Genomic DNA, 16,049 nt, shown 5'->3' with positions numbered 1-16,049 from the left:
GCCGGCCGTTTATTTGACAGATGCGCGGCGCGAGGTTGTCTCGTTTAAGTCTCCGGCCTGGGTGATCTCGAAGAATCAAGGAAGTCTTGGAGCAAGGAATATAAAACACGAAGAAGCAACATCAAAAATGATTTATCGTACCCTCGTAAGGGTTATTCGAACTGATAAATGTGCGCAAATCTCCAGATCACAGGCAACGATCTGTCTGCGCACGTATGATGTGTCCATTTGCGCAGACTGAACGTTGCGTGTGACCAGGCTTTTACTTTGAACGGTTGGCAGCATGTTCGTCAGAGATGTGCATAGCGAGTTCTCGTAAAACGGTACATCTATGGAAACATATAAACATTTAAAGAGTTTAAGGAATGTGTGGTCTGTACTGTAGTCAGATAACGGCTTAGAGTTATAAATATGGAAGAAATCGAAGGATGTCAGCAATCAAGTAGGGAGGATGTTAGTATACATACTACTATTGATATTAAAGCTTTTGTGTTAAATGTATACTTACGCAGTGTTATTTGTTTACGTTAACTAAACTACAACCAAGTATAGGAGTTGAAGTTTAAAACCGTCGCAGATAAACTGAGCTGCAGGGATTCCTCAGCGGGTGTTATGTTCATCGTGACATCAATTTCTGCTTTAATCATTCTTTGGTCTGCCGTACATGTGTTAAGTTACGCCTCAGAACTGTTACCTAATACTAGAAATATATTTAGAAATAGGAGCATTAAAATCTTGAAAAGATTATGTTGTCATAATCATTGCAGTATGCTTACAGGCGAAAAGTCGAGTTATGTGCTCATATACTTTATCTTCCATCTGAATGTTACTGGCGTTAGTTAATTCACAAGAAATCGTTTTTCGTTAATAAATGCGTGAATGTTATTTCAGGTGGTTCCTGAGACTAATATGACACGCTACAAACGGAAAATAATAAAACCGCAACGCGACTACGATCCACAGAAAGGAACGTGGACAACAGAAGAAAAATCTCGTTTTCTGAAGGCACTTAAGAAACATGGATGTTTAAATATAACAGCTATACAGAGAGAAGTCCAAACGAAAAGTGAAGAGAGCATTAAGTTATTTATTAGTCACTGTAGTAAGAATGCGCGTTACTTAATGGAAAAACGCTCAGACGCATATTCAAAGAAAAACAAAAGTTTTGCAGTGTGTTGTAAACACAAGAAAATAAAGTCTGCTGTTACAGATGAAGCTATTGATCAGTGGCTTCAGCGTTTTCATGCTGCAGAACCACCTGGTTATACTGAAATAAAGGCTTTACCAATAGCAAGAGCGTTTCTGTATATTTCAAAATTTGAGGAGCATCCAGACCCAAAGAGTTGTAAAGGAGTTGACTTCAAGTGAGTACAAATAGCAAACTTTCTTTTACGTATTACCTCTCTTTCAAACGAGTGGACAGCAGTAAAGACACAATGTCTTCTAGTAAACTGAATTAGAACAAGAACCTTCCCTAGGATTGTGGTAACACAAATTAGAAATTTTAGAAAGGGTTGTAATACACCAATAATATTTTAACTGGGCGCTTTGTGGTGAATGGCTGAAGTTCTTTCAACTCCAGACATTGGTAAATAACGCAGGGTGATGTCCAGAGTTAGCAAATGTGAACATTCGAGTGTCATTCATTGCCTTTATTACTAAGACCCAAAGGAAAAGAGAAGGGGTGTGTTACTCATAGCTGCTTATTTACAATATTTTTTTATTTCACCAGTCTCTCTCTCTGTCTCTCACTCTCTTACACACACACACACACACACACACAGTGCTAAACAGCTGTGTAGTATTAAATGTATTCTTAAATGTTAAACTGTTTTCAGTGAAAAACCAAAAAATGCTTTGTCAGATGTATTGACATTTGAGATGAACTAGTTTGCTATACTGCTCCTTTCTTTATCTACTTTCATACGACTGCACTACTGTGAAGATAAAGTGAGAACACCAACATAAAAATGATCTGATAATAAGGAATTGATGCCCAACATACAGTAATGGTTACATTCCTATAGGCTACTAGCAGAGTCCTAGAGAATTGGCAATTCTTCTACTCACGGAATGGGAATTGAAATATGAGTCATCCCTAATTAAAATCACTATGGGGGAACTTTTTTCTGTAGTATAGTATAAGTAAAAATGTCTTCAGGCTGCGTACTTAGTTAACTTTATTTCAAGCATTACATTAAACTTTAGTTTAGTTTTCTTTTTTTATTATGTACTACCCCAAGAATGGACCTCATTAAAAATGTATAGTAATGTTTAAAGTCCAATTTATTTCCACTAGGAACTCTCCCTAATAGTCGAGCACCTTTCTCAACTTGGTTCACCAACCACTACAAAAGCACTGTCGCGAAACACGTTTGCCAAAATAAAATAGCAGTTTAATTTTTTTATGAGTGCCACTTATCAATTTATCATTAAAATGCATAAATGCCTGAGAATTTATTAATTTTGAGCATTTGCCCATGCATTTATCTTGGGCATTTGTCCCAACTTGTAAGTGCCCAGCCATTTTACATCACTAGACTGCCCAGTGATCACGGAAAGCACAGGCCACACCCATCTACAAAAAGCATAGATGTGACATATAAAACTAGCATCCTGTCTCGTTGACTTGTGTTGTAGAGTTCCGTAACGTCTTTTGAGATCAAATGTAATAACGTATCTCACATAAAATGACTTCCTCCATGCAAAGCAAACATTACCCTCATGGATAGGCAAGTGCATTATCTCGCCTTTGGGACACGAAGAGACAACTCTGAGCTGGATTGAATCTGTCTTTCAGATTAATGATTAGGACTGGTAAGATAGCAGGCCTGGATGTAGTTTCTAGGTGGTTTCTTGCATCCCCTAGGAAATTTTGCCGCACCTGAGATATACTCTATGCAAACATTTAGAAAACATGAATGTTCAGACCCTTTAAATCCGCTATTATTATTATTGTTGTTGTTATTTCTTTCCTTTCTCAGGCGTTAACTTGCACTTTTCACACATAACATACAGAACACTATGGTTCAAGGAAATCCAACAGAATGCAGTATCTCTTGACTTCGAAGATCAGATTACTCTTTTTGTACCAATAGATCCATAGCGAGAAGATCAGTGAGGATGTAGAACTTGTCAGAAGACCGAAAATCCACAATAGCCAAAAATTTTTCAAAGAAAAACAAATATGCTAATGGATATTAAACAAATGCCAAGTGAAGTGATCCTTGTGGATGCAGGTCCCATCACCACCAGTTTTTCTGAACTGCGCAGATCAAAGTTACCCTGTACAACACATTCTCCGCTCCCATAATTATCCCCCTCTAAACCTGTGGTAACATACTGTCCACACACTCTCCACCCAAGCCTCTCTCCTATCAGCTCCTCCCCATTTTCACCTCTCAGCCTTGTTCTTTGCCACTGTCTGCCCACACAACCACGCATCTTTCCTCACTCCTCCCCTTTTTGCTCCACCTTCTGACCCTGCAATCTCCTGATCAGTGCTTGTTGGCATTCTTGTTCCTGCATGCTCCACCAGACATTGTTGTTCTGTCCTCCCACCGGCATGCTACTATTACACGTGATGGCTGTATTCTGGCCTTAGCTGCCATAGTCGGTGGTTGCGTGCACATGAGATGTGCTTGTGTGTATGAATGGTGTGTGTTTCTCTTTCACTGTTGAAGGCTGTAGCCAAAAGCCTTCTGTAAGTGACTTCTTAATTGTGCTTGTCTGCAGATTGATGTGTCTTCTTTTCGGTATGTAGCAATGTCTTTTCCTACATTGTTGTAGACTATCAAATAAGTAAACTTCAGGCCAAAGGCCTGCTCCAGAATTAGAAAACACACTCACTCTCGCAAATGCAACTTCCACACACATGACCATTGTCTTTCGCTGCCCCGAGGCCAGACGGGAGCAGCTGCTCATGATGATGGGCAGTAAAGAGGCGGCTGCAGCATCGGGGGGGGGGGGGGGGGGGGGGGGGGTGGTAAAGTGCTGCTTGTGGGAGCATACAGGGGGATGAGATGGAGAAAGAATAGGACAGCTAGGTGCAGCTGGGAGGTTAGATGCGGAGGTGGGGGTGGGGGGGGTGGAAAAAGAGAGAAGTAATAATATTGTGGGTTTGTTGGTGGAATAGAGGGTTGTCTAGGGCTGCCGTGGAAACAGAGAAAGGGGGCAGGTGGGTGAAGGACAATGACTAATGAAAGCTGAGGTCAGGAGGGTTACGGGAACATATGATACATTGCAGGGAGAATTCCTACCTGCACCACTGAGAATAGGTGGTGTTAGTAGGAAAAATCCAAATGGCGCATGCTGTGACACAGTCATTAGATACATGTTACGTTCCATGTAACCCTCCTGACCTCAACCCTCATTCGTTGTTACCCTTCGCCCGCGTCTCACCTTTCCTGTTCACACTCCAGTACTACACAACCCTCTATCCAAACAATGCAGCCCCACTATTTTTACTTCTCTCCTTTTCTGCCCCCTCCCCCACCCCCTTTTATTCCATCCAATTACTAATGTCACGACTTCATCATAGCTGCCCTACAATCTCTCCACCTTCTTCCTGTACGCTCCCACAAGTAGCACTTTACCATCCCCTCTCACTAACCTGCTGTCCCCTCTCACCAACCCCCACCCCAGCCTCCTCTTTACCCCCACCACCCCAGATTGCTTCTCCCAAGATGTGCAGCTGCTCGCAGTATGGCACCTTGGCAGCCAGAGACAGTATCCGTGTGTGTGTGTTTTTGTTTGTCTAATTTGCAAGATGGTGTTTTGGCCAAAAGCTTGCTTCTGTAGTACAACAAAAAACAAATCCAAAGTTGCAAATTATACTATTTTTATTCTTTCGATTACTAGTTCTGGGCTGAAGCCCAAAATTGATCATAGAGTGAATAAAGAAGTAAAATTTGTGTGGTTTTTCATTGTAGTGATTAACAGAAGTTGCTGACTCGCAGTTATTCAAGCATGCTGTAAGTTTGTTGCTTGCTGACTTGAGTCATTTTGTTGTGCCTATCAGTGACCCCGTATCTGTAATTTAACTGACTTATTCTTAATAAACTATTACGTTTATCATGAGTGAAAAGTGCCTGACTTGGCTGTAGAATTGTTAGGTCAGGGCTTTGGTGTGATGGGTGCCGTAGTTTTTTCCCTGTGGGTGACTGTAGTGGTGTGGGAATAGGGGAAGTAAATAAGACTCATCAGTGTTCTTGTAGGATTTGTAGTAGAGATAGGAAGATACTAGAACAGGAAGGGAAAATTGCCACCCTTCAGGCTGAGTTAGACAAGGCCAGGGGAGATGTTGACAGGTAAAGGAGGGAGAAGGGTAAAGAGAGGTGGGAAGTGGCAACAGGAGGAACAGGCATAGAATTTTGTCTGATAGCTTCGTGGTGAATGTGGAAAATAGATTTGACCTGTTGCTTCAGTTAGGAGGTAAGCCTCAAGCAGTTGCGGGTGTAGACAGGGCACAACAAATTTTCAGCAGCAAATTGAAAAGTTAGAATGTAGGGAAACCAGTAAAGAGAAAGAAGGTGGTGGTGGTGTTAGGTAGTTCCCATGGAAGAGGTGTTGGCCAACTTTTGCAGGATGAACTAGGATCAGATTACCAGGTCACCAATTTTTTTAAACCTAGTGCTGGTCTGGAGTTGGTGACAGAGGCTTTAGGATCACTTTGCAGAAATTTCGCTAAGGAAGACACTGTGGTTATAGTGGGTGGGGCAGGTAACAGTATTGACAGAGATCCTGGGTACAGTATAGTGCTTCACCTGGCAAAGATTGCATCAGCATCGAAGCATACTAGTGTTGAATTTGTATTTGTTCTTGGGCGCCATGACCAATCTCATTTGAATTCTTCTGTCAAGAGAGTTAATTTGGACCTGGAACGGCTGCTTATGTCGGGTGCAGGGTCACACATTGTTGTGGTTCCTGTTGATTCTCTCAATAGGTGGGATTATACTAGGCATGGCCTCCTCCTCAACAGGAAGGGGAAGGGTAAATTGGCTGGGGAAAATAGTAGGAAAGTTAAAGGGGGGAGGCACTGTCATGAGTGGTAAAATACCAGTGGTTATAGGGTTCAGAAAAGATGCTTTTTTAGGGTAGGGAGGACAGAAAGAAACCAAATTTTAAGAGAGGTTAGAACTGAGACAAACCTTGAGTTTGAGAAAGAAACCAAAAAACATAATTCTAGCTTATTACATCAGCATAAACAGCTATTGGTTAAGAATTTTCAACAGTCAGCAGATATTTTAAATCTACCCAATTTTAACTCAGTCAGTGTGAAATGTCAGCGATCTTTATTGCATCAAAATATTCGAGGACTGAGAAATAAACTTAATGAATTAACTATCTGCATAGATGAATTAGTCTTCAAACCCAGCTGGCATAATCTGCCTCTCAGAACATCATGTGACCACTGGTATAGAACTTTTAAGTGTTACAGGGTTTAGGTTAGCATCTCACTTTTGTAGATCAGAAATGGAGAAAGGAGTTGCCATCTTCATCAGGAACTGTCATATATTCAAGAACACAGACATTCATAAATTTTGCCTAGAACAGCATATGGAAGCATGTGCAACAGAAGTAGAATTTTACAAAAAATCCTTCATAATATTAAGTGTATATCGAGCACCTGCAGGTAACTTAAATCTATTCGTAAACCACCTTGAAGCTGTACTGGCTCATTTAACAACCAAAAACAAAGAAATAGTGGTTGCTGGTGATTTCAATGTAGATTTCCTAAAGACTCTCCCAAAAAAAGGAACTTACTTAAATTAGTAACACTATCATTCAACTTAATTCCCACTGTAAAGTTCCGCACTACGGTAGCCAATTGCTCACAAACAGCCATTGATATTATCTTTATAGAAAAGTCCAATGAACAAAATTATATTGCAAAACCAATAGTCAATGGCCTTTCAGACCATGACATGCAGTTCCTTCTGTTAAATGTTAATACTGAACAGGATATAAAATCTGTTAAATCTGATCTCAAGAGGGTAATCAATAAGTCAAAAATTGATTATTTTAGGACACTCCTCAGAGACATTAACTAGACTTACGTTTACAGTGCTCATGGCATGAATGGAAAAATATAACACTTTTGCTAATAAAGTGCTTACCTTATTCGAACACTGTTTTCTCCCTAAACTTACCGAGGTTAGAGCAATGTTTACAGAGAAGTCATGGGTTACTCAAGGAATAGGGGTATCTTGTAAAACAAAAAGAAAACTGTATCTGTCAATCCGAAATAGTTCCGATGTTGTTTTTATAGCACATTACAAGAAATACTGCAAAATATTAAAGACTGTAATATGGACATCAAAGCAAATATATTAAAAGGAAAAGATAGTCATAGCAGATAACAAAAAAAGACAATATAGGATATAGTGAAGGAGGAGACCGATAGAACCAGACATGAAGAGGGACAAATAGCATTAAGAGTAAATGATACATTGGTGACAGATGTGTATAATGTTGCAGAACTTTTTAACAAACATTTTATAACTGTTACTGAAAAGATGGGGTTGTCAGGTTTGGTAGATGCTGCTATGGAATACCTCAGACCAGACATTTCAAGTAACTTTCGTGATATTAATTTGACCATTACTACCCTAGCAGAAATAATATCCATCATAAAATCTTTCCCCCCAGGGGGTCCACAACTCTTTTGTGGATACGTGCGTGGCGAGCACAGGGCCCCGAGCCATTGCAGCCTTCTTTCTCTCCAGGACTGCATTTCCTTTCCCTTCCCCTCCTTTCCCCTCCATGTTCCTTTCCCCTCGCCCTCTCCTCTCCCTCTATTGGTGTCCTTGCTTATGTTGGCCCCGCTATCCTCCTGGTTCTGTTGGTTTTACACTCCGGCTTTGTTGCGTAATCATCTCCTCCTTTTGGCATTCCTTGGCCCCCCTCTGGGGTTTGACCTCCATTACAAAATTTCTCATCCGTAGTGTGAGCCATTTGGGGAAGAGCACCTTACCTAGTGTCTCCGACGTGCGCCCTCCTAGTACATTCCACCTTTTCTTTTACGTCGTTGTCTGATGCTAGGGTGCATAGCCAGCACGGTAGCCAGCCCGTGTGGTGGGTTCACTATGTACTCTTTTGGTTGAGCCCCCTGAACACACAGGGTTCACACTTCTGATACCTGAGCTGTGACCTCCTCATGCATGCCTTGGAGTGGTTGCTCGTCATCCTGGAGCATCGGAACTCCCGGCAATGGCCGCCGTGCCAGACGGCCCTTGCTGTGGCTGGGTGGCGCCCGTGAGGAGAGCCCCTGATCGGAGTGGGTGGTATCAGGGCGGACGCTATGCAGATGAAACGCATACGGGTCCAAAACTCTGGCCGTTCTTCTGCGGCCGTCTCTCTGCGTGGAACTGATTCCTCAAGTGCTGCTTCTCTTGCCCCTTTGGCCTTCCCTTCCATGGCTACTCCCTGGGAAGAGGGTCAGGCCCGTCGTCTATGGGCAAAACCTTTCCCCCGTTATCTAGTTTGCACCAGGACTGATGGAGATACTTTCACCAGTGTCAAACCTTTATTCTTTGTGGAACACATTGAAGACAAGTTTGGCGAAATGGACTCCCTGAGCAAGATGCGGTCGGGTTGGTTGCTGATAAAAACTGCTTCAGCTGCCTAATCTGCGGCCCTTCGTGCCTGTACCCATCTTGGCACAATTCCTGTGTCCATTACCCCTCACCAGTCTTAAATATGGTACAAGGTGTGATTTTTCACAGGGACCTCATCCTTCAAATTGATGAGGAACTTCGGGACAATCTCGGACGGCGGGGTGTCCACTTTGTTCGGCGTGTTCAGAAGGGTCCTAAGGATAATCGTATTAATGCTGGTGCCTTTATCCTGGCCTTTGAAGGGGATACCCTCCCTGAGAAAGTTAAGATTATGGTCTATCGCTGTGATGTGAAGCCGTACATCCCACCTCCTATGAGGTGTTTTAAGTGCTTGCGTTTTGGCCACATGTCTTCTCGCTGTTCCCAGGCCCCTCTCTGTGGTGACAGTGGACGTCCACTCCGTGAGGGGAGTCCCTGTGTTCCCCCTCCTGTATGTGTAAATTGTCATGGTAGTCATTCTCCACGTTCACCAGATTGCCCAGTATATAAGAAAGAAAAAAAGATACAGGAGTATAAGTCCCTCGATCGTTTAACCTACACAGAGGCCCATAAGAAATATGCACAACTGCACCCTGTGTCCATGACATCTAGTTACGCCTTGGTTACATCTTCACCCCTTCCTCCCCCCCTCCCCTGCGGCTCCCACACCTTCTCCTATGGGCGCTGCTCCCCCTCCCCAGCCGGAGAAGTGTCCCACTCCTTCGGCGTCTGCCGGTCAAGGGCGCCTCTCCCGGGATGCCCCTTCCCGGCACCTTCCAGGTCAAAGGTCTGCTGCCGCGCGACAACCGCGAGAGCCGCGGTCTGTCGGCCCCCAGGTCGCCCGGTCTCTTTCTGTTCCTGATCTTGATGCAGCTGGCTCCTTTATGCCACACAGCCCTCCTAGATCTCAGCCTGAAAAGAAGAAGAAACATACGTGCCGGGACCAAGAGCCTCTGGTGTCACCAGAGGTCCCATCCCCGGCTTGACAACCAGATTCTGACCTGCCGTTCATGGATGTCGCCCCCTCCTTGTCGGTGATGGGTGGGGACCCGGCGGTATGACTGAATTTTGCGTGTTCAGCCCTCATTTAAACCATCGTTCTGTGGTTCTCCAATGGAATTGTAATGGATACTATTGTCACCTTCCAGAATTGAAATCCCTTCTTTCGTCCTACTCTGCAGCTTGTGTGGTTCTCCAGGAATCTCATTTTACTGATGCTCACTCACCGACCCTCCGTGGGTTCCGTGTTTTCAATCGAAATCGGGCCGGACCCTTACGGGCTTCTGGTGGCGTTTGTACGTTGGTCCGTACAGGCATTGCTAGCACGTGGATTCCTCTCCAAACTACATTGGAAGCGGTTGCTGTTAGGGTCCACTTAGACTCTGCAGTCATAGTTTGCAATCTTTATCTCCCTCCTGACAGGACTCTCACACCTGCTGCCTTAACCATCCTTCTTCAGCAACTTCCTCCTCCCTTCCTCCTCCTTGGGGATTTTAATGCTCATCATCCTTTGTGGGGCAGTGCCTTTCCATCTAGACGAGGTCTTCTTATAGACCAATTTATTGCAGACCATGACCTGTGCCTTCTTAATGATGGCTCCCCTACTCATTTCAGTGCCGGTCATGGTACCTTTTCTGCCATTGATCTTTCTCTTTCTTCTCCCTCTCTCCTACCTTCATTACACTGGTCACCACACGACGACCTTTGTGATAGTGACCGTTTCCCGTTGATTATCAGGCTCCCTTCCCGCTTCCCGATGGACAGGTTACCTCTTTGGTCTTTCCACTGCGCCGATTGGCCTCTATACACTGCACAGGTCAAGTTTTCTCCCTCTTTGTCGGGTTGTATTGATGACGTCCTACGTGACGCGCCTGACGCGATTGTTCGCGCTGCTAGCCTTGCTGTCCCGCGCTCAGCTGGACCATTTCGTCGTCGGCAAGTCCCGTGGTGGAGTACGGCCATTGCCATTGCCATCCGTGATCGCCGTCGAGCTTTGCAACACTTTAAGAGGCACCCATCCGTAGCCAGCCTTACTACCTTTAAACGCCTCCGTGCTAAAGCCCGTTATTTAATCAAACAGGGTAAGCGGATATGTTGGGAACGATTCATTTCTTCCCTTGGTTCTACTGTCCCTCTGTCATGGGTATGGGCTACACTTCGTTCTCTCCAAGGTTTCCATCGGCAGTCCACCCTCCCAGGCCTTCACCTCCCAGATGGCATTTGTATGGACCCATTAGTACTTGCAGAACATCTTGCGACCCATTTTGCAGTGGCGTCAGCCTCCTATCCAGCTGTTTTCCTTCAGCAAAAACAGCTGGCTGAAGCTTCCACCTTATGTTTCACGCCTTGTGAGTCAGAATCTTACAACGAACCTTTTACTGAATGGGAATTTCTTTCTGCTGTATCTTCTTCTCATGATACGGCCCCTGGCCCAGATTCTATTCATAACCAACTGCTTCAACATCTCAGTGCTCCACAACGGCAACATCATCTTCGGGTGTTTAACCGTATCTGGCTCCAGGGTGACTTCCCTTCTCAGTGGAGGGATAGCATTGTGGTTCCTGTCCTTAAGCCTGGTAAGAACCCCCTATCTGTTGACAGCTATCGGCCAATTAGTTTGGCCAATGTTGTTTGTAAGTTACTTGAACGGATGGTAGCCCGTCGGCTCAATTGGGTCCTCGAATCTCGGGATCTATTGTCGCCTTACCAGTGTGGCTTTCGAGAGGGACGGTCTTCAATCGATCATTTACTTCGCGTGGAATCCGCAGTTCGGCAGGCTTTTTCCCAGCGCCGCCATTCGGTTGCAGTGTTTTTTGACCTTCGCAAGGCCTTTGACATGGCCTGGTGCCATCACATCTTACTTACCCTTCATCAGTGGGGTCTTCGGGGCCCACTCCCGATTTTTGTCCCCCAGTTCCTGATCCATCGGTCGTTCAGAGTTCGAGTTGGTACTGCTTTTAGTTCTCCACGGACCCAGGAGACAGGCGTCCCACAGGGTTCTGTCTTGAGTGTCCTTCTTTTCCTCATTGCTATCGATGGACTTGTGGCCTATGTCGGTCCTTTGGTCGCCCCTGCCCTGTATGTGGATGATTTCTGCATTTGGGTTAGTTCCTCTTCGATGGCCTCTGCAGAGCGGTAGCTCCAGGGAGCTATACAGCATGCCTCTGCATGGACCCTCTCACACGGGTTTCAATTCTCTCCTTTAAAATCGCGAGTGGTCCACTTCTGTCGCCGTACTACGATCCACCCTGATCCAGAGCTCTATCTCGATGCACAACAATTGCCTGTGGTCCCACAGTTTCGTTCCCTGGGTCTTCTTTTCGACAACAAGCTCACTTGGCTGCCCCAAATCAGACTTCTGAAGGTAGGATGTCTCTGTAAACTCAATGTCCTTCGCTTCCTTGCCCACGCCTCTTGGGGTGCAGACCGCTCCCTCCTTCTCTGTCTTCATCGTGCTCTAGTTCTGTCTCGCTTGGACTATGGTTGTCAAGTTTATGGTTTGGCTGCTCCTTCCACACTGCACGTTCTGGATCCAGTCCACCATCGTGGTATCCGTTTCGCCACCGGTGCCTTCCCTACTAGCCCTGTTGATAGTCTCCCGGTTGAAGGTGGAATCTGCCCCCCCCCCCCCTTTCTGTTCGGTGGTCCCAGCTTCTGGTGTCTTATGCGCTCTCTGTCCGTTCCTCTCCCACTCATCCTTCCTATTCTATCCTGTTCCCAGACCATGCACGTCGCCCACCCAACTCCCGCCCTCGGGCGGGTTTACCGGTTGGGCTGCGCCTTGCCAAATTTTATGGGAGTTTCGGGATGCTGTTGTTTTTTACACTGATGGCTCTAAACCTGCTGATCGTGTTGGGTATGCCTTCACGTCCTCTGTTGGAATGGAAAATCATCTGCTGCCACCTACATTTGGGGTGTTTACTGCGGAATTGATGGCAATTTCCCAGGCCCTTACCTTTATTAAACAGTCCCAAAACAACCGCGTTTTGTTATGCACGGACTCGATGAGTGGCCTTCTTGCTATTGACTGGTGTTTTTCGCGCCATCCCTCGGTCTCTGCCATCCATGACCATCTCGCTGATATTCACCATGCTGCTTGTTCTATTGACTTCCTTTGGGTCCCTGGCCATGTGGGTATCCCGGGTAATGAGCTCGCTGATCGTTTGGCTGGGGGAGCAGTTACTTACCCCCGTTTTCTGTAGCCCCTCCTGCAGCGGATTTACGGCTTCACATCAAATCCCACTTCGCACAGTCATGGGCCAATTCTTGGGAGGCTACTCCCCTGTCTAATAAACTTCGTGCAATTAAGGTGACACCAGGCCCATGGCGTTCTTCCTTTCGCATCTCCCGAAAGGACTCAACCACACTGTGTTGTCTCCGCATTGGCCATACTCGGTTGACCCATGGTTTTCTTTTGCGTGATGAGCCACCCCCGCTATGTGGTTGTGGAGCCTTCCAGTCAGTAGCCCACATTTTGGTTGAATGCCCCCTTCTTTTGGCTCTGCGTGCTAAGTACAGGCTCCCCCACACTTTACCTTTGATGTTGGCTGACGATTCCCGGATGGTCTCTCTGGTTCTCGGTTTCCTCCGGGAAAGTGGTTTTTATTCTCAGTTTTAAGGTTTTTAATCTCTCTCTGGTGTTGGGGCAGGGCGGTGAGTGTTTGGGTGTCTCCCACTGTAAGCAGTGTTCGGAGATTCCTGATTCACCTCCCTGACCGAATTCCTCTTTTCTTCCACTTTTACTCTGTTTTTACCTTTTTGTTTTTTTTGGAGGCTCGGTTAGCCTTTCTATTCCCATACGTACTTTCTACATTATAGCAGTTGTACCTTTTAAGTCGCAGGTGGTCTTGCCTATGCTGCTTCAGCATAGTGTTGGGTTCGTTCTCTTGCCGACTTCCCTCATTTTGTTTTTCACCAATGACAACATGCCTGCCTTTTTACATTTTTTCCCTTTTTCCGTTTTATTGTTCTGACATTACTGAGTTGTCCCATTAGCGGAATGGCGCATATTTGAAACAAGGGACTGATGACCTTGCTGTTTGGTCCCTTAAACCTCAACCAACCATAAAATCTTTAAAATCAAAACCATCTAGTGGGTATGATGAAATATCAACAAAGTTAATTAAAGAATGTGATTGTGAGCTAAGTAACATATTAAGCTATCTGTGTAACCAGTCGTTTATCAGTGGAATATTTCCTGAGTGGTTGAAATATGCTGAAGTTAAGCCACTGTGTAAGAAGGGAGATAAAGAAATAGCATCAAATTTCCATCCAATTTCACTGTTGCCAGCATTCTCAAAAATTTTAGAAAAAGTAATGTGCAATCGGCTTTATAACCATCTTATCTCAATTAACATACCATCAAAGTCACAGTTTGGATTTCTAAAGGGTTCTGATATTGAGAAGGTCGTCTGCACTTACAGTGAAAATGAAAATGTGCTTAATTCATTAGACAAAAAATTGCAGGCAACTGGTATATTTTGTGATCTGTCAAAGGCATTTGACTGTGTAAATCACAAAATCCTTTTAAGGAAATTAGAATATTACAGTGTAACAGGAAATGCTGCAAAATGGTTCAAATCTTATATCTCTGGCAGAAAACAAAGGGTGTTATTAGGAAAGAGACATGTTATCATCCAACTGGGAACTAATTGCATGTGGGGTCCCACAAGGTTCCATTTTGGGCCCTTACCCTTTCTTCCATCAGTAACATTACCAGATGCCAAGTAAGTTTTGTTTGCCGATGATAAAAACATTGCAATAAATAGCAAATCAAGTGTAGTCTTAGAAAGATCAGCTAATAATATATTTGTGGACATTAATCACTGGTTCCTAGCCAATTCTTTGTCACTAAACTTTGAAAAAAACACACTACATGCGGTTCAGAACTTGTAAGGGGTGTCCCATGAGTATATGCCTAACATATGATAAGCAGATAGAAGAAGTGGACAGTGTTAAATTCTTGGGATTACAGCTTGATAATAAATTCAACTGGGAGGAGCACACCACAGAACTGCTGAAGTGTCTTAACAGGTCTCTATTTGCAATGCGAATTGTCAGACATAGGGGATATAAAAAGGAAAAAGCTGGCATACTATGCTTACTTTCATTCCATAATGTCATGTGGGATTATTTTTTGAGGTAATTCATCAAGCCAAGCTAAAGTTTGCTGAGCAAAAAACTTGCAGTAAGAGTTATATGTGGTGTGAACTCAAGAACATCCTTCAGAAGCCTGTTCAGGGAACTAGGAATACTAACTACTGCTTCTCAATATATTTACTCCTTAATGAAATTTGTCATTAAAAATATCACTTTTTCAAACCAGCAGCTCAATTAATGGAATCAATACTAGAAATAAGAATAATCTTCACAAGGCTTCAAAGTCACTTAGTTGTGTGTGTGTGTGTGTGTGTGTGTGTGTGTGTGTGTGTGTGTGTGTGTGTGTGTGTGTGTGTGTGTGAGTACAATCTAACTTCTGCACCATTTCAGTGCAGTAATGTGTTCATTGTAAATAAGTATTATAGTAGTTGTATTACACATTTATTACCTTATAAATACATAAAAAACTTTTTTATTTTAAATTCAGTGCATTAGTATTTGTAAAATGACTCTTTCATATAGCGTTCATTGAAAAATGACGATCATTCCACTTGGGACTTGTGGAATGGTACATTAGCTTATTCGTTTTAGTTGTAAATATTTGTCATGTATTGTTGTTTTTCTGACATGTTCTTCATCCTGGAAGACCTCCTCACTAAGGATCAATTGGAATGAAAGTCAATCTAATCTAATCTATGTGGTGAGCAGCAATCCATCTTTTCCATGACTACGTAATTTTTTCTGTTACGTTTTAGTATTCTAAGCTACTTAAAAGATATTGTGATTTAGTGTGTCCAATGAATTAAGTTTTTTCCTTAATTTACTGTGTGTAATGAATTAAGTTTATTCTTGCTTTACGTAGACTCCCTTCTCAATACCAGAACCCTTTAGAAATCTCAGGTGTGACTGTAACAATATATTTTTTTTGCCAGATTGTTAAGAAACCAATAATGTATTACATTTTGTAAAATTTTCAAGATTGCTGGCAAAAGTGAAATTGAATGGAAGTTTAACAGTATTCCTGTCTTTTCTTCCTTAAACAGAGGCTTAACATCAGCATATTTCAACCATTTGGGAAATGTCCCATTGATAAATGAGTGGTTGCAAAGAATACTTCGTTTGTTACTCAGAAGCACACCCTTTAGTTAGCTTTGTTGCTGTTTAATTATAGAAGTTATTGATTTTATGGGGGACATTTCTTCTGGTGTAGTGAGAGCCATATTCATATTACTGAAGCATTTGATGTGGTACCACACCAGCATTTCTTAACATAAGTGCAGTGATATGGGGTGTTAGGCAGAATTTTAGACTCGGTTGAGAATTTCATGGTAGTGAGGACATAGCGTATTATTC

At 43.7% G+C, this 16,049-nt stretch overlaps 1 protein-coding gene across 3 annotated transcripts in view; it reads left to right on the top strand.

Annotated features, from left to right (window-relative positions):
• The first annotated feature begins 310 nt into the window (after positions 1 to 310).
• The window catches only part of LOC124804994, a 77,298-nt gene continuing 61,559 nt past the window's right edge, over positions 311 to 16,049 (top strand). For 2 of the 3 annotated variants that reach the window (XM_047265389.1, XM_047265388.1), the window contains exons 1-2: positions 311 to 453; positions 892 to 1,364. In XM_047265389.1, coding sequence (XP_047121345.1) covers positions 412 to 453; positions 892 to 1,364 — 515 coding nt within the window. In that variant the 5' untranslated portion in view covers positions 311 to 411. The remainder of the gene's footprint in view (positions 454 to 891; positions 1,365 to 16,049) is intronic. The other variant, XM_047265390.1, reaches the window with a different exon arrangement.

This window comes from Schistocerca piceifrons, chromosome 7 (genome assembly GCF_021461385.2).
Source record: "Schistocerca piceifrons isolate TAMUIC-IGC-003096 chromosome 7, iqSchPice1.1, whole genome shotgun sequence".
NCBI lineage: Eukaryota > Metazoa > Arthropoda > Insecta > Orthoptera > Acrididae > Schistocerca > Schistocerca piceifrons.
Note: the sequence above shows the minus strand (reverse complement) of the source record. Positions and strands in the feature narration are given on the sequence as shown.